General features: G+C 35.9%; 1 protein-coding gene across 2 annotated transcripts; it reads right to left on the bottom strand.

Annotated features, from left to right (window-relative positions):
- Positions 1-4,432: 4,432 nt before the first annotated feature.
- LOC149820496 (E3 ubiquitin-protein ligase At4g11680-like) lies at positions 4,433-11,055 on the bottom strand. Of its 2 annotated transcripts, XM_089983559.1 has the most exons (6): positions 10,893-11,055; positions 10,222-10,295; positions 8,631-9,513; positions 6,283-6,408; positions 5,884-6,184; positions 4,433-5,108 (listed from the first exon to the last, which is right to left on the bottom strand). In XM_089983559.1, exons 3-6 carry the CDS (start codon positions 9,290-9,292, stop codon positions 4,869-4,871), a joined length of 1,329 nt encoding a protein of 442 aa, XP_089839685.1. In that variant the 5' UTR covers positions 9,293-9,513; positions 10,222-10,295; positions 10,893-11,055; the 3' UTR covers positions 4,433-4,868. The 2 variants fall into 2 exon arrangements, with proteins under 2 accessions (XP_089839685.1, XP_089839686.1); XM_089983560.1 differs by lacking the exon at positions 10,893-11,055 and having other exon boundaries at positions 8,631-9,510.
- Positions 11,056-15,120: the final 4,065 nt, after the last annotated feature.

The raw sequence follows: 15,120 nt of genomic DNA, 5'->3' as shown, positions 1-15,120 counted from the left end.
CTAACACGAACCCGACCTGTTTAATAAACGGGTTAGGTGGATCGACCCGTTTATGACATGAACCCGTTTAAGCCAAACCCGAACCCGCCTAAGAAGGGGGTTGCTGGATCGTGTCAGATTTTGCCACCCCTAGAAGACCCATTAAGTGACCTGCTTCTTTTCATTGTCATAACAAGAAGAGAAAAAAGGCCAAGTGAATAGAATCCAGAGTTCGCTAGGAATTGGACATCAAAATGGGGTTCTTGAATCCAACTGGGGTAATCCAAAACCTATAATAGAATTTTGTGATGCATGCCTTAATGTGTGTTTGGACTCATGGACTTGCGAAGAATCGAATTTGGAAAGCTATGAGTCTATATTCCACAGATATATACACAAGCTTAGGCTCAAGAACTAAGGGATCTCAGCACAGGGAAAGGGGCTATGGGATCTTAGGGATCAAGCTATTTATCACAAGTGGATATAAATTAAAATGCAAACATAGTTGGATTCAGATTCGGACAAAAAATACTTAAACTAATCAAAGTCCGATTGTAAATTGGATCCAGTATTCTTTACTGAATCAAACTAAGTAGATTCAGGTTTGGATGTATATCAGACCTAGGTCTATTTATGGCTAGATTATGTAATATCTGAACTTGTTGATTTTCCCTTTTCGCGTATTTTTTATGATGAAATCGGATTTCAAATCTTCCTGTGAATCCACTAGCTTGAACACCTCATAAAATCCAATCAGATCCGTTAGATCTGGGACTAGATCGGCACCACATCTCCACAAAAGAACCTGGGTTGGACTCCAAATAAATGTTGTTAGAATCAGTTTTTGAGCCGAATTGTTTTTCAAAATGATTCAGAGAATTGGCTGACTCAAAAATGAATTTGAATCATTTAAAATATATTTTTAATTTTTTTATTTTAAAATGTTTAAAAATAATAAAAAAAGGAAAATACAGAAATTAACTAAATGGTGTCTTGTAAGATCCATTCAATTTCTAAAATATGCATTTAATGCCTAAACAACAAAATAACCAACAAACATTGTGATTATCATAAAAGCAAAACCTTAAAAGAAAAAACAATTCAACAAATTTTCAAAAAAAATGGTGAAAGAATGATTTGATTCAAATATGGTGCTTCAGGCTGGGATTCAATAGGATTTTCATAACATTGCTCTAAGCCACCTACAGTATCAACTAAGGATGGTAAACAAACCGAGCAGAACACAATGCAACTCGGTTTGATTCATCACAAAGTTGTTCATGATTAATTGGTATAGCTGCCAAGCCAAGCCATGAGCAGCTCGTTTACCTTAGACAAGTTGAGTCCAAACACAGGGCGTTTAGCCTAGCTTGTCTCCGGCGATCTCGTATAGATAAATCACTATATATATATATATATATATATATATATATATATATATATATATATATATATATATATATATATATATATATATATAAGGAGAGAGAGAAGGGGGGGATGTATTTACTACAATCACTAATCACTTGTGTATATAAATGACTTGATAATATTTAGGTAGATGAACAACCATTAAGTCTGGCTCTCTAACCATTCTGTGTCTAGCATTTTTGTTTCTCTTGCTCAGTCCTCCCTTCAGAGACAGGGTAGATAGAATGTGTTGGAGGCTCTCCTCCGATGAAAGGTTCTCGGTAAGGTCTTACTATTGGGCTCTATGCCCAGCCACCAAAGGGAGCCCTTTGCGGAGGGGGCCTACCTCCGCGGGGATCTTTCTATGCTTAGTTATTATTACTTTAATAAGAAAAAAATAAAATCGATTTGTTTTTTAAAATCAGGGGATTTCATTTAGCGAGTAAATGTGGGATGTGGGGGTTGGAAGAGGAGACAAATGCACACTTGTTTAATGATTACAGTAAATGAAAACTCTACGTTAAGCATCTGAGATGCAAAAGAAAGGTTTCAAATGGACCATTGTGAGGCATTGTTGGCTGCTTATTGCCTGGAGATCCGTTTGGCTGGAACCGAACGCTACCAACTTTTAATGGCAAATGCAAAAACACGGGCATCATTCTTGACATGATACAGTGAGAGCTTCATCAGAGATGCAGATTCAAATAAACTGATTCAGAAATATCTTGGATTGACCTTCCTCGGTTGGGAAGTCCATGATTTCATGTTTTTAGACTGTTATTCCTACCTTATATTTCCTCTCTTCTTTCGGATGACACCTCGTTCCCTGCTTATGTATTGTTCTATTATGTTTTAATGCCTATGATTTATGTTATATATATATATATATATATATATATATATATATATATATATATATATATATATATATATATATATATATATATATATATATATATATATATATATATATATATATATATATGACTTGAGGTCCCATAGTTCAAGGGGTCCCTCTTGTGGCCAGCGGGATAGTTAACAAGGCCTTTAGATGAAAGCACGGGATCAAACCCCATTGGTGCACAAGTGTGTTGGTAGCTTTTAGAAGTGGGCCACGTAAGGCAAGGTAGTCGTGGGGCCCCACCTGGGGTTTTCTTCGTTTCGGTGATGGTTCCTCTCATAAAAAAAAAAAGTTGTTTTGACTCAATCCGAAATTGTAGATGTGTTTAATATGATCAATTTAATAGAGATAACCCTGGATTTTAATTTTAAATAAATATATATATTTTTGAGTTAACAAGTTTTGGTGGATTTATGACTTGTTTTAGCATCTTTGAAAATTCATACCCGCTTAAAATCCAAATACTAACCCATGCTAAATGTACCATATAATCACATTTGTGGGGCTAAAAATGCAGAAGAAAAAACAAAAAAAATGCTAAGTCTTTTTTACGTATTAATACAACAACAACTACGCCTTCATCCCAAAACAATTGGGGTCGGCGATATGAACCAAAAAAAAAATCATTTTGGGTCTTCCACATGAATCCTTCTCCTCCAATCATTTCTATCCAATGTCATGTCCTCGGTGAGGTTCAAAGCATTCATATCCTTTTCTATCACCTCCATCCATGTCTTCCTAGACCTACCCCGACCTCTTTTAACTAATATATTTTCCCATTTCTCCATCCTTCTAACTGGAGCATCATTAGGCCTTCGTCGAATATGTCCAAACCACCGTAAACGATTCTCTCTCATCTTATTTTCAATGGGTGCAACACCTACTTTCTTACATATCTTCTCGTTCTGAATCTTATCTTTTATTGTATTTCCACACATCCATCTCAGCATACGCATCTCAACTACACTCATTTTTTGAATATGATGTCTCTTGGCAGCCCAACATTCTGTACCATATAGTAAAGCGGGCCTAATAGTCGTCTTATAAAACTTTCCCTTCAACCGCAATGACATTCTACGATCGCACAACACTCCAGTTGCACTTTTTCATTTCATCCACCCAACCTTTATCATATGATTTACATCTCCATCAATTTCTCCATACTTTTGAATTGATCCCAAATATTTGAAACAATCATCCACCGGTATTTCTTGCTCACCAAGCTTCACTATACTCCCATCATAACTTCGTTGCTTACTAAATCGACATTCTATGTATTTTGTCTTACTCTTACTCAACTTAAAACCTCTTGCTTGTCTCCATAATTCTAACTTAGCATTAACCCCAGCTCTAGACTCATCAATCAAAACAATATCATCAACAAACAACATACACCACGGCACATTTTCTTGAATTGATCTCGTAAGCTCATCCATCACTATAGCAAATAGGAAAGGGCTTAAAGCAGATCCTTGATGTAACCCAACTGTTATAGGAAAATTGGTTGTCACCCCTCCACAAGTGCGGACATTGGTTACTACTCCTTCATACATATCCTTAATTATACTAATGTACTTGAGAGACACACCTTTCTTCATCATTGTCCACCAGAGAATGTCCCTAGGTACTCTATCGTATGCCTTCTCCAAATCAATAAAAACCATATGCAAATCTTTGTTCCTCTCTCTATTTCTCTCAATAAGTTGTCTAAGAAGATATATAGCATCCATAATTGATCTTCCAAGCATAAAACCAAATTGATTCTCCGATATCCTCTCTCTATTTATGATTACAGAAAATATATTCCGCCATATATATAAGTTTAAACCTTTTAACTAACATATAAAAGACACACAATTTTCAATGTAACAATAGGTTACATAACGTTTAAAAAATGAACGCAACTTTTCAACCTCAAAATAGCGACCTATACTACGAATTTTTTGAGATATTTTATTCATTTCAATCAGATGTTGCTGCTTAAGTTAATATAAATTATAAAGGGTTTAAAGTCAAATTCGCCTATTTATATATTTATATGTTAGGTTAGAGTTCTACGTCATCTAAAATGAACGAACCATGTAAGACTTTGACACCACATTCTCATGAGAGAGAGAGAGAGAGCACAACTCAACACATACTTGACAAACATGATAATATTATACAAGAAAAAGGAAAAACGGTAAAACAACCCATCTGTTTATGGCTCTAGGACATGCTCATGGAAGTGTTCACCACAACGTGATGACCACAATGATAAACTATGATGAGCTCCACAAGCAGAAGCAGAATAGGGAAGATCAGGAGCCCCAGTCACACAACATATACCGTGTTTACAAGGATGGATTCAATATCACGTGTCTCTCCCCCCCCCCCCCCCCCCACCCCCCCCCCCCACCCACCACCACAACTGCCACTCTTGATCTTTCAACCTTACAGCAGAAGCAGACTTGACCAAATCCTGGGATGTGGCATCCACCAATTCTCCCTGCAAAATTCAGATGATCCATCTTTCTTACTGACAGTCCATGACAATGTGGTTTTTTGGACAGTTTCATAAGGACCAAAATAGAACGTCCTAGACCATTGCAAATCCAGTCCCAGTATCCTCAGCTCCTACTCTGCGCTCCCCATGATGTGCCCCAAAGTTTGGTTCAGATGCAGATCTGGAATTGTTACCAACTTCATGCTTGCAGAGCGGACATAGAGCGTTGATCTTCAGCCACTTGTCAACACATTCTGCATGGAAGAAATGTGTACATGGTAGCTCTCGCAACTCGTCATTGTCAACGTACTTTGCCAAACAAATACAGCAGACCTGCACAAGACAAACCTTTGTGGTCACCGGTGAATTAATTAGGGCCCCTTTCATTACAGACTTGAATGATGGGAAAGAAGTTTGAAACTGACCATGACTTGGCAAAATAACAATGGGTGAGCTAAATAAACCATCTATTCCATCAAGTGATCCATCTGATTTATTCATGGATCAATTTCAACATGACTTGAATAGTCAGTCTACCAAAATGACATCACCGATTCAATGAAGCTGATTTGCCTATCTATTACATTCCCGCCCAGTTTTTTGTTTTGTTTTCACAGGCAAGTTAAGGATAGCCCTATGGGATTCAAACCCAGGACCGCTCAGATATGATAGGATGACCTTGACATCCAGCTATCACATCTAGGTTTGTGTGGCAAAAATAATGATCTGCCTGCTGACTTACTAGAGGCCAGTGATTCACAGACTAATCCAGTCAACTCCAACTCGTGAGTTTACCAATCATAAAAGAAACTGGGGACTGGGCTGCAGTTGTAAAGTCACTGTGGATTTGGTCTCAGGTCCTAGCAGATGGCAACAAATGAAAATGGACTTGGTGAGTCCATCAGAAATCATTGAAGGCATAAAGCAAGCCATGGTAACTCGTAACTTGGACTCTGGAAAGGCATGACACAGGCTTTCCCATAGTATTGTCAGGAGAATTGTAAGTATGACTCGTTTCATTCAAATTTCTAGTCTGACCAAGCTAACAAGTGCACTAATCAAAGAATGCTAAAATCCAGTGAAGATTGCGGAAAAAATAACAGCTTACAGCATCCTCTGCTGAAACCAGTCTCTCCCTTTCCGTACCAACTGCTATTATACCACCATCAGCTAAACCGTCAGGGTCAATTTCAGCCTCATCTTCATTTCTTTCTTGTTGTCCCCTCGCCTTGAATTTGTAATTTGGAAGAGCCCTAATAGCTTCTGGTGTAGCTCCTCTGTTATGAGATTGATCCTCCCGGAAACCAAGAATAGAGATGATACAAGGCAAGCAGCAACAGATGGTTGCACAGAGAATAAATGGCATGGCATATCCAATGCAGCTGAAGGTCAAAAATACTATACATAACCTGAGAACATGAAACACAAAACCATGCACCCAACATGTCAGGAAAGAGAGAGAGAGGAAATGAATAAGAAAGATGAACCCAGCCACAAATATCCATACCTGTACAAGTTTGGAGCTTCAGAAGAAGAGGAATGCCCACCAAAGATCCACACGTTGCCAACAACAAACCAAACAGCAAAAAAGCAATCCAATGCCATTTTAAAGTGGTCAACTAGAATACCAACCCTGTCAATGCATCACATTTCCTGTAAGTACTTGAACAAACAGAAATAATGGCAAATGTGGTCATTAGAAAGAAGTCCATAAAAAATCTCAAGTACAATTGTTATCAAAAGCAGAATCCAAGTGCAATATTTCAAATCTGTGGTTCTCTTTCCACTAGAAAAAACAAAAAAAAGGAAATCCATGGGTATATCTGCCCTATATAGGCAGGTGGAGAATGAATCTGTGAAAAAGTACAATCATGCTATACGTCTAAGACATTAATTGTTAACCCAGGAGAAGAAGATTAATTAAACTAGCTCTATAACCAAATTCAAATATTCATGATTGGTGATATTCCTCCTAACTCCAATGACAAAACCTGAGATGACATGCTTACAGAAGAGTAATCTGTAACAAAACAACCTATCGTACAATATACAATGCATCAGCAGTGGTAATCATGACAAAAAAGTATTGCATTTTCATCAGACAATTCACTAAACCAGAGCAATTGATATTCCTTCTAACTTTAATGAGTAAACTCTAGATTAAACACTTACAGAAAATAAATCAATTAACAACCATCCTATCATATAATATACAAAGCAGAAGTGAGGGCACTCATGACAAAAGAATTACTGCCTTTAAATTTTTTTTTTCAAAATGAGATGATGCTAAAATAGATGTTTGAAGGAATTTTAAATTTGTTTTTTCCTTTCCATTGAATAGAAAATTTGTTGCTCACGACCCCTACCCAAATAGTGACTAAGTTACTTTTATTATTTTTTACTGTAAATAGAAGACAAATCTTTCATTTATCAGCTTTCTTCCCTATGGACATGTGGAAAATGAAAAAGATGCTTGGAATAATCTTCTCTATTGTTTTCTTCTTCAAATCCAAGTGGTACAAAAAGATATTTATTTGTGTCAATCATCTTTAGCCATTGTATTTTTATCATACTAAAACTTACCAATTACATTTATCAATCTACTCACGTACTAGAGCTGTGCCAGTTGAAAGGCAGTTATACTATACTAGCATTTCCATAAAGATCCAAACAAAATAAAATTGCCAATCTGATCAAAATGGTCCAAGTACCACAAAGGCAAAAATAGGTATGAGAGTAAGCAGTAACTTTAATTAACAATTTAACATTCCACCAGTCCTATTCTCAACTTTTCATGGCTTTCGTCATGCACGAGTCTGCTTCTATAGATAAGGAATTCACATCCCTTGACATCAAGGTCACTTGTCTTCTGTCTGATGATTCCAATCTATCAATATTATATCCACACAATTCATATCTTCCTCCAGTCTCAACCATAAAGAAATGAGACCTTCCTCCAACAACAATTTATCAGTGGGGTGACCCGTCTGTAGTAATAAATGTTAAAAAAAGGCAACTCATAGGTTAATTTCTCATGAAATTCCTAAAATTTTGATTTTCCCTGGCATTTATGAGGGAAAAAAAACATATGTCAATATTACAACCTTAAGAAAGGCTTTTAAAGTTACAGGACAGTTCACAATGAAGCACACAAAAATCATACTTTATGGAATATCACTTGTCCCAAACAGGTCTATAAACCGCTCAGGCTAAACAAATCCAAAGCATAGTGCCCTCTTCTCTGTACAGTAAACTTTTCCATATGATATTTTGAAAAACTTTGTTTTCTTTCATACAATATTGGCATCAAACCTATAAAACTCTAATCATCTCTTTGCCCTCAAGTATGCAAAACACAGAGCTCGGCAGTTGAAAATCGGCAAAGGCCAAAAAATATGATCTGAGATTTCAGTTGCCAATAAAATCTATACCAAAAAATTTAAAATATTCATTGGTGAGCCATGTCACATTCATACGGCTGCTGACACAGGGATACAGACACTTTGATGAAGTTTTCAATATGATTAAGGGAAATGGAGCATCCATGTGACATAGTTGGCAAGTATCCAGGCATTTAGAAAAGAAATGATTGCATATAATTATGTCATGTATATTTATCATCAGGTTAGGATTAGTTTCTCCACATGATTAAGGTCTAATCAATAGACCAAGGGACTGCCAAGTTTGTAATTTTCCAGCACAAATAACCCAACAATGAGAAGCTAACTGAAGTTAGGATCCTACAATCTATGCAGAAAAATTTGAAGGGAAAAAAGAACAAAAGGAAGATAGTTATTCCTAAATTGTTACAAGACACGCAGCTACATACGCATAAGCACATATTACTTATTTTACCTTCTGCTTCGCAAGGTTGTGTTTTGATCAATCCATGAGTTTGATGTGGTTCCATGACCTTCTTCCTCTTCAGGAGCTCGAGGAGTCGATATGACATTGTAAGAAGCTGATTCTAGAGAAGGGTTGTCTCGATCAGAACCTGCATGAGTCCGAGCTGATTCTTGCTCTGGAATACGGTTACGCGTGATGTACCGCCAATAAAGAAGTGGGAGGGTAGCAAGACAACCAGAAGCATAACCCACAACCCAGACAAAAAGTGGAGCCTTTGGTTTCTCATGTCTTGAAAGTGCTAAAACAATTATTGATGCAATTATTTGGCTAACCGCAATTACAAGCTCAACTGAAATCCACAATCCTGAGTTGAGGGGACTCCTGTGTCGACGACCATAATCATCACCTCTTCTCATGAATGAACCGTTTCTTGAAGAAGACAAAGCAGAGGAAGTAGATGGATGGGTTTGGGCATGTGTATTATGAGTCGGCGTCCTATCCTGTGATGAGTCTAAGCTGTTCAGATCATCATGATAACTTGATGGAGTTGCACTGCCCTGTGTTATATTCATAACATGCTCATGTTCTGATGAATCTACTGGCCTCTCCATTAACAAAGGATACCTGTCACTCTGGTCTTCACAATCTGTTTCGGAAGAGGGAACGTCCATGGAAGTGCCAACACGGTATTAAAGGATGACACATAGAAAAGGAATATGGTATTGATTACCCAAGACCTATCTGCTGCTTCTAGGAGACAATAATCAAAGAGTTTCCAGCCTATATGTTGTCAATTTCTGATATACAACTCGCTACTCTCAATCACACGTAGAAGATGATCTGAATTGATTTAGCACTTCAAGGTAAACTGGTTGGTGATAAATACTACCTTCTGAAACCAAATAAGAAGAAAAACATATTGTAAGTAGTACAAGCTACAAAGTGGCCCCCAAAATAGAGAAATGAAATGAAATAGATTCGGAATAGAACACAGAACTATCATACATTTATACAACATCCCATGCTACCAAAATGACCATGTAAAACCATCATTAAAGTCCCATAACAGGTTCAATTGTTTATATAATTGGTGAAAATCTTCGATTTTGAGATTATATATTATAAACTATATAGGCATGAATAATTGGTTATGGAAGTTACATGACAAGTACGGTATTTACACAGATTGCAACAATACCCTCCAAAATTCAAGATAGAAACAAGTTGCACAACCCACAGCGAATGGAAATGGAAAGGATGGTTATGCAAGTGAGATGAAGGTGCAAAATACACAACTCACAGCGAATTTCCAATGACAAAAAAAAAATTGGGGTTTGTAAGGGTGCATCTACTTCTCACAGAAAATGGGATCAGCGGGAAATAGGCATTATGATTTATGATGCAATGTCCCAGTCAATCCCATTTTATCTGGAGAAGTTCATGCATCCATTGAGACCAACAAGAACTTCATAGTAAACAGGCTATAAAACCCATCTAATCCTCATTTTCAACATGAGACTCAACACAAGCATCATACTTCCGACCCAACAAAAATAAAATAGCTATCGAGAGAGAGAGAGAGAGAGAGAGAGAGGCGTACCAACAAGACGATGAGGGTAACTAGCTCAAAAACCCATATCCAACCAAAAATTCATCACATTCTCTGCCCCAACGCTACACAGAAAGACTTATCCATCAATACCACATAAGAGGTTAAAAAGGAAAGAAACCCTCATCAAAGACACCAAAAATCTCCCACAGAAACCCAAAACACAAAGAAAACCCAAATCGCTAACCACCTTAACCTGCTCAAAGCGACTACAAAAATCGCACAAAATAAGAAAAAATTCGAAACACAAAAACGAAATCCCCAGCTAAACGATCCCTAATTTCTAGGATTTTTTTTTTTTTTGGGGGGGGGGGGGAGCAAAACGCGAAAAGAATCATCGACGACGAAAGCAAAAGGCAATTACTTCACTTCCATCACAAAAAAGAAAACTCTAATTCGCCGACCAGCAAAATTCAGCACCCAAAAAAAAGATAATGAGAGAAAAAATAAATAATCACCGATCCACAATCCAAGATTCGTTAAAAACAGAGAAAGAATGCAAATCAAAATCGGGGTAAAGAAGCGCCATGAGAATCAGGTCGTTTTGGAGAGCAATCGAAAGACAACGAAATCGACGAGAAAAGAGAATTAAAATCACCAAATTAATTCTCAAAAAAAGGGAAAAAAAAACTACAGAGAATGAGAGAGAGAGAGAGAGGTACCTGAAGGATCTCAGACGGCCTGCATCAGATGAAATTAGAAAAAAAATAATAATGCTAATAAAAAATTTATTTTTCTTTCCCGAAAATCCCTGTTTGTTGCCTCTCAATCCTTCAGCATGGGGCGTCCTTTTTTTTGCCTTTTCTCCCTCTCTCTCTCTCTCTCGCTCGCTCGCTCGAGAGAGGGTGTTGTGCGTTCTCTCCTCGAAACACAAATTAGCTTGTTCATGTGTCTACGGAAGAATATCTTGAGACCCACGATAATTCATTCAATGTTGCCCACCCCGACATTATAATAAAAATAGCATATAAAAAGAATAGATATGTTTTTTTGACGAAAATGTTCTTCAGTAAAGCACATATGTGTTCAACTAAAATATCCTCTCACTCCTCTATAGATTTGCACGTTCTGCCTTTGTTTTTAACTTGTGCTACAACACATGGCTGCATTTTCATTCCTGCCTTATGTTAGATAGAAAACGTTTTCTGGTTCATTCCTACCTCGTGAAGATAACTATAAATCGAACAATTGGTTCAATCATTGGTGGGCGTCAAAGAGAGATTTGTCGATCATCTCTTTTTACAGTCTTATCTTCTTCTTCGTTTTCGTAAGGCAGTATAAAAAAAAGCAATGACGGGGAAACATTCCAACAAGTGCTATTAAAGCATCGTGAGTACCTTTCCATGTCATCATGTTATTGTTGAAGAATGTATGGCATTGTGAGTGTCATTAAGGCATTGTTTTGTTATTGCAGGTAGATTATATTGTTTCAACGATTGAAAACTTGAAGACATTTGTAAGACGCTGGGACCTGCTGACAAGAATGCTTGGTTACAGATGCGAGCAAGAGCCTCTACCCTATCCGGTATCGTCCATTCACTTAGTATATGCAATGTAACACAAATTGCAGTTGTAGTAACATGTATATCGATTCGTGAGATATTGTTTTGTTTATAATATATTATGTTGAATTGCCGTATATCGATTTGTAAGATATTATGTATTTTCTAGTGTCTATTTGTGAAATATTATTTTGTTTGTTGATATCGATTTGTAATATTATGTTGAATTGTCGTATATCGATTTGTAAGCTATTATGTGTTTTATAGTAATGATTTGTGAGATATTGTTTTGTTTGTTAATATCGATCTGTAATATGTTATGTTGAATTGTCGTATATCGATTTGTAAGATATTATGTGTTTTATATTGTCAATTTGTGAGATATTATTTTGTTTGTTAATATCGATTTGTAATATATTATGCTGAATTGTCATATATCGATTTATAAAATATTATATATTTTCTATTGTCGATTTGTGAGATATTGTTTTGTTTGTTAATATTGATTTGTAATATATTATGTTGAATTGTTGTATATCGATTTGTAAGATATTATGTGTTTTCTACTATCGATTTGTGGGATATTGTTTTGTTTGTTACTATCGATTTGTAATATATTATGTTGAATTGTCATATACCAACTTTTAGATATTATTTGTTTTCGAGTATCGATTTGTTAGATATGGTGTTGTTTGTTAATATCGATTTGTAAACTATTATGCTTAACTAATCAGTAGTCGTTGTTATATACATCTTGAATAAATCGTAGTAAATGTATGTGTTGCCTCCTTTAATATACTTGTCCTTTCGATATCACTGTACGATAATTAATATATCGATTTGCTTGATACCGATTGTCCTTTCGCGAATTTATTTTATGAGCTTTGTATATGTAAACAACATGTCCTACCATGATTTATACAATGACTGATTCATAAAAGACAAAAAGGGAAATACAATAAAAAAATTGACATGATGTTTAGGCATAGTAAACTATAAATCGAGTTAACTTCAATGATACATTACAAACACATTCATTACAAAATATTTGAGTGTTGCACATTCTTTGCTACTCATGCAAATATCCTCAGTTGAACATTCTTTGCTTTCAGAGTGCTGCACATTCTTTGTTTTCAGAGATCCTCTAATGTTATTGCTCCTGACATAAAGTTCATATTCCAGCAAGAGCTCTAGAGAGATATATATTCGATCGGCACATAAAATCGCTTTGTAGCAAAAAATGAGTGCACTCTTGAGAATATGCTTCGCAAACTTCAGCTCAGGCACTCACCACTAGAAGGAACCGATTCTATGTGCATATTTGTCATGAAGTATATCGAAGGTAGGTAGATATTTTTGCAAGTATGAATTATGGTTTATGAACAATGGAGGGTCCGGTAGTAAGAATAGATTAAATAGATGAACAACAACATCACCCCCTGTCTATCATGCAGAATATTTGTGCTTGCTCCGGTATGGCGGCAACGATTGAAGATGATTATGATCATTATATTATGTGTAAGTTTTGATATACTTCATGACAAATACATCATAGTTGTATGTGTCATGAATATATCGATGTATACACAGAAGATAACAACCATAATCATCATCGAAGATTATACAGATCTTTCCTCACGGCGTGAAACAACTACGTACGTTATCAGCATCAAAATCCATCTATCAAGCACAGGTAGATGGAACACAGAAGAATAAAGAAGAAAGAAAAATACAAGGGAGAAGAAGAAGAAGGTGAAAGAGAAAAAAGAAGAAGAAGAAGAAGCTGCGCTGCCGTAAAAAAGAGGATAAATAGATTAGGGTTTTAGACATGGACAACGAGTCGGGTAGGGTTTTACATAGATTAAGGTTTTACACAGATTTATATTAGGGTTTTACATAGAATAGGATTTTACGCACATGTACACAAATCGACACAATATTTAGACTTAGTAAAGTACAAATCGATTTACAACTTGATAACTATTAAAAAGTTGCAAATCGCTATCACTGTTATATAGAAGAAGTGTTCTATTACAACCTGTACAGCAACAAACATTAAGTTAACGTTGCAAATCGTTATCACTGTTTTATAGAAGAAGTGTTCTATCATGATCTATAAAACAACAGACTTAAATCAGAAATGATTGATCCTATCGCGATTTGCGTTAATGAGCTTTGTCTATGTGAACGATATCTTATAGCAATTTGATTTTACGAGCGTTTTCTACGTGAATGATGTGTCGTATCACGATGTACCTAATGACTGATTCATAAAAGGCGGAAAGGAAATAGCTATAAACAAATCGACACAATATTTAGACTTACTAAAGAACAAATCGACACGATGTTTAGGGTTTAGGATTTAGGGTTTAATGTTAAGGGTTTCGGGGTTCAAAGTTATGGTCTAGGTTTTAGGATTTAAGGTTAAGCGTTTAGTAATTTATTAAGGGTTTAGGGTTTAGCGTTAGGGTTTAGTAAGATATTAAGGGTTTAGGGTTTAGAGTTTATGTTAAGGTATAGTAACAAATTGACACGACATTTAGACTTAGTAAAGTACAAATCGATTTACAACTTTATAACTATCACGATTTGCTTTTACGAGCATTTTCTACATGAACGATATGTCGTATAGCGATTTACTTGATACTGATTCATAAAAGGCGGAAAGGAAAAACAATAAACAAATCAACACGATGTTTAGACTTACTAAAGAACAAATCGACACGATGTTTAGGGTTTGAGGTTTAGGATCTAGGGTTTTAGGTTTCGGGTTTTGGGTTTAGGGTTTAGGGTTTAGTAATATATTAAGGGTTTAGTGTTTGTCATTAGGGTTTAGTAAGATATTTAGGGTTTAGGGTTTAAGGTTAGGGTTTAGGGTTAAGGTTTAGGGTTTAGGGTTTAGGGTTTAGGGTTAGGGTTAGATATTTGTAGTATGTAATTGAAACCTGTGTGTGAGGAATAACAATTGTAGCGACATGAGGTGACCATTTGCATGTTCAAATCATTGCTCATTTAGGGTTAGTATAAATCGCTATTGCATCAAACATATAAATCGTTCCTACTTTAAACGTATAAATCACTGCTTCAAACTTACAAATCGATGTAGAAATCACACCCTTCATAAGTACATATTGTTGTAACGTTTGGGCTTCAACAGTAAACCTCGTTGTATGATTTAGCAAACTTACAAATCTTGGTAACTGTATATCATAAATCACTATTGCGTTAAATGTATAAATCGTTGCTGCTTTAAATGCATAAATCATAAATCATAAATCATGTTGATTTGGCTATGTTACCAAAATATGTGTCATTCATTTATAAAAGAAACATCGTTTCACATCCCGCTCGTTGTCAAAAATCGATATGCCTTGTGAGACATGTATTG

This window comes from Nuphar pumila, chromosome 12, assembly GCF_984573655.1.
Source record: "Nuphar pumila chromosome 12, dmNupPumi1.hap1.1, whole genome shotgun sequence".
In the NCBI taxonomy this organism is placed as follows: Eukaryota; Viridiplantae; Streptophyta; class Magnoliopsida; order Nymphaeales; family Nymphaeaceae; genus Nuphar; species Nuphar pumila.
Note: the sequence above shows the minus strand (reverse complement) of the source record. Positions and strands in the feature narration are given on the sequence as shown.

What these genes read in the sequence shown, in the direction of transcription:
- LOC149820496 (XM_089983559.1), bottom strand. Translation starts at nt 9,292, where the DNA reads ATGGACGTTCCCTCTTCCGAAACAGATTGTGAAGACCAGAGTGACAGG. An exon ending in ACAACCTTGCGAAGCAGAAG is followed by an intron (nt 6,409 to 8,630) that starts GTAAAATAAGTA and finishes ATGCATTGACAG; the next exon opens with GGTTGGTATTCTAGTTGACC. An exon ending in TGGTTTCAGCAGAGGATGCT is followed by an intron (nt 5,109 to 5,883) that starts GTAAGCTGTTAT and finishes TGTCTTGTGCAG; the next exon opens with GTCTGCTGTATTTGTTTGGC.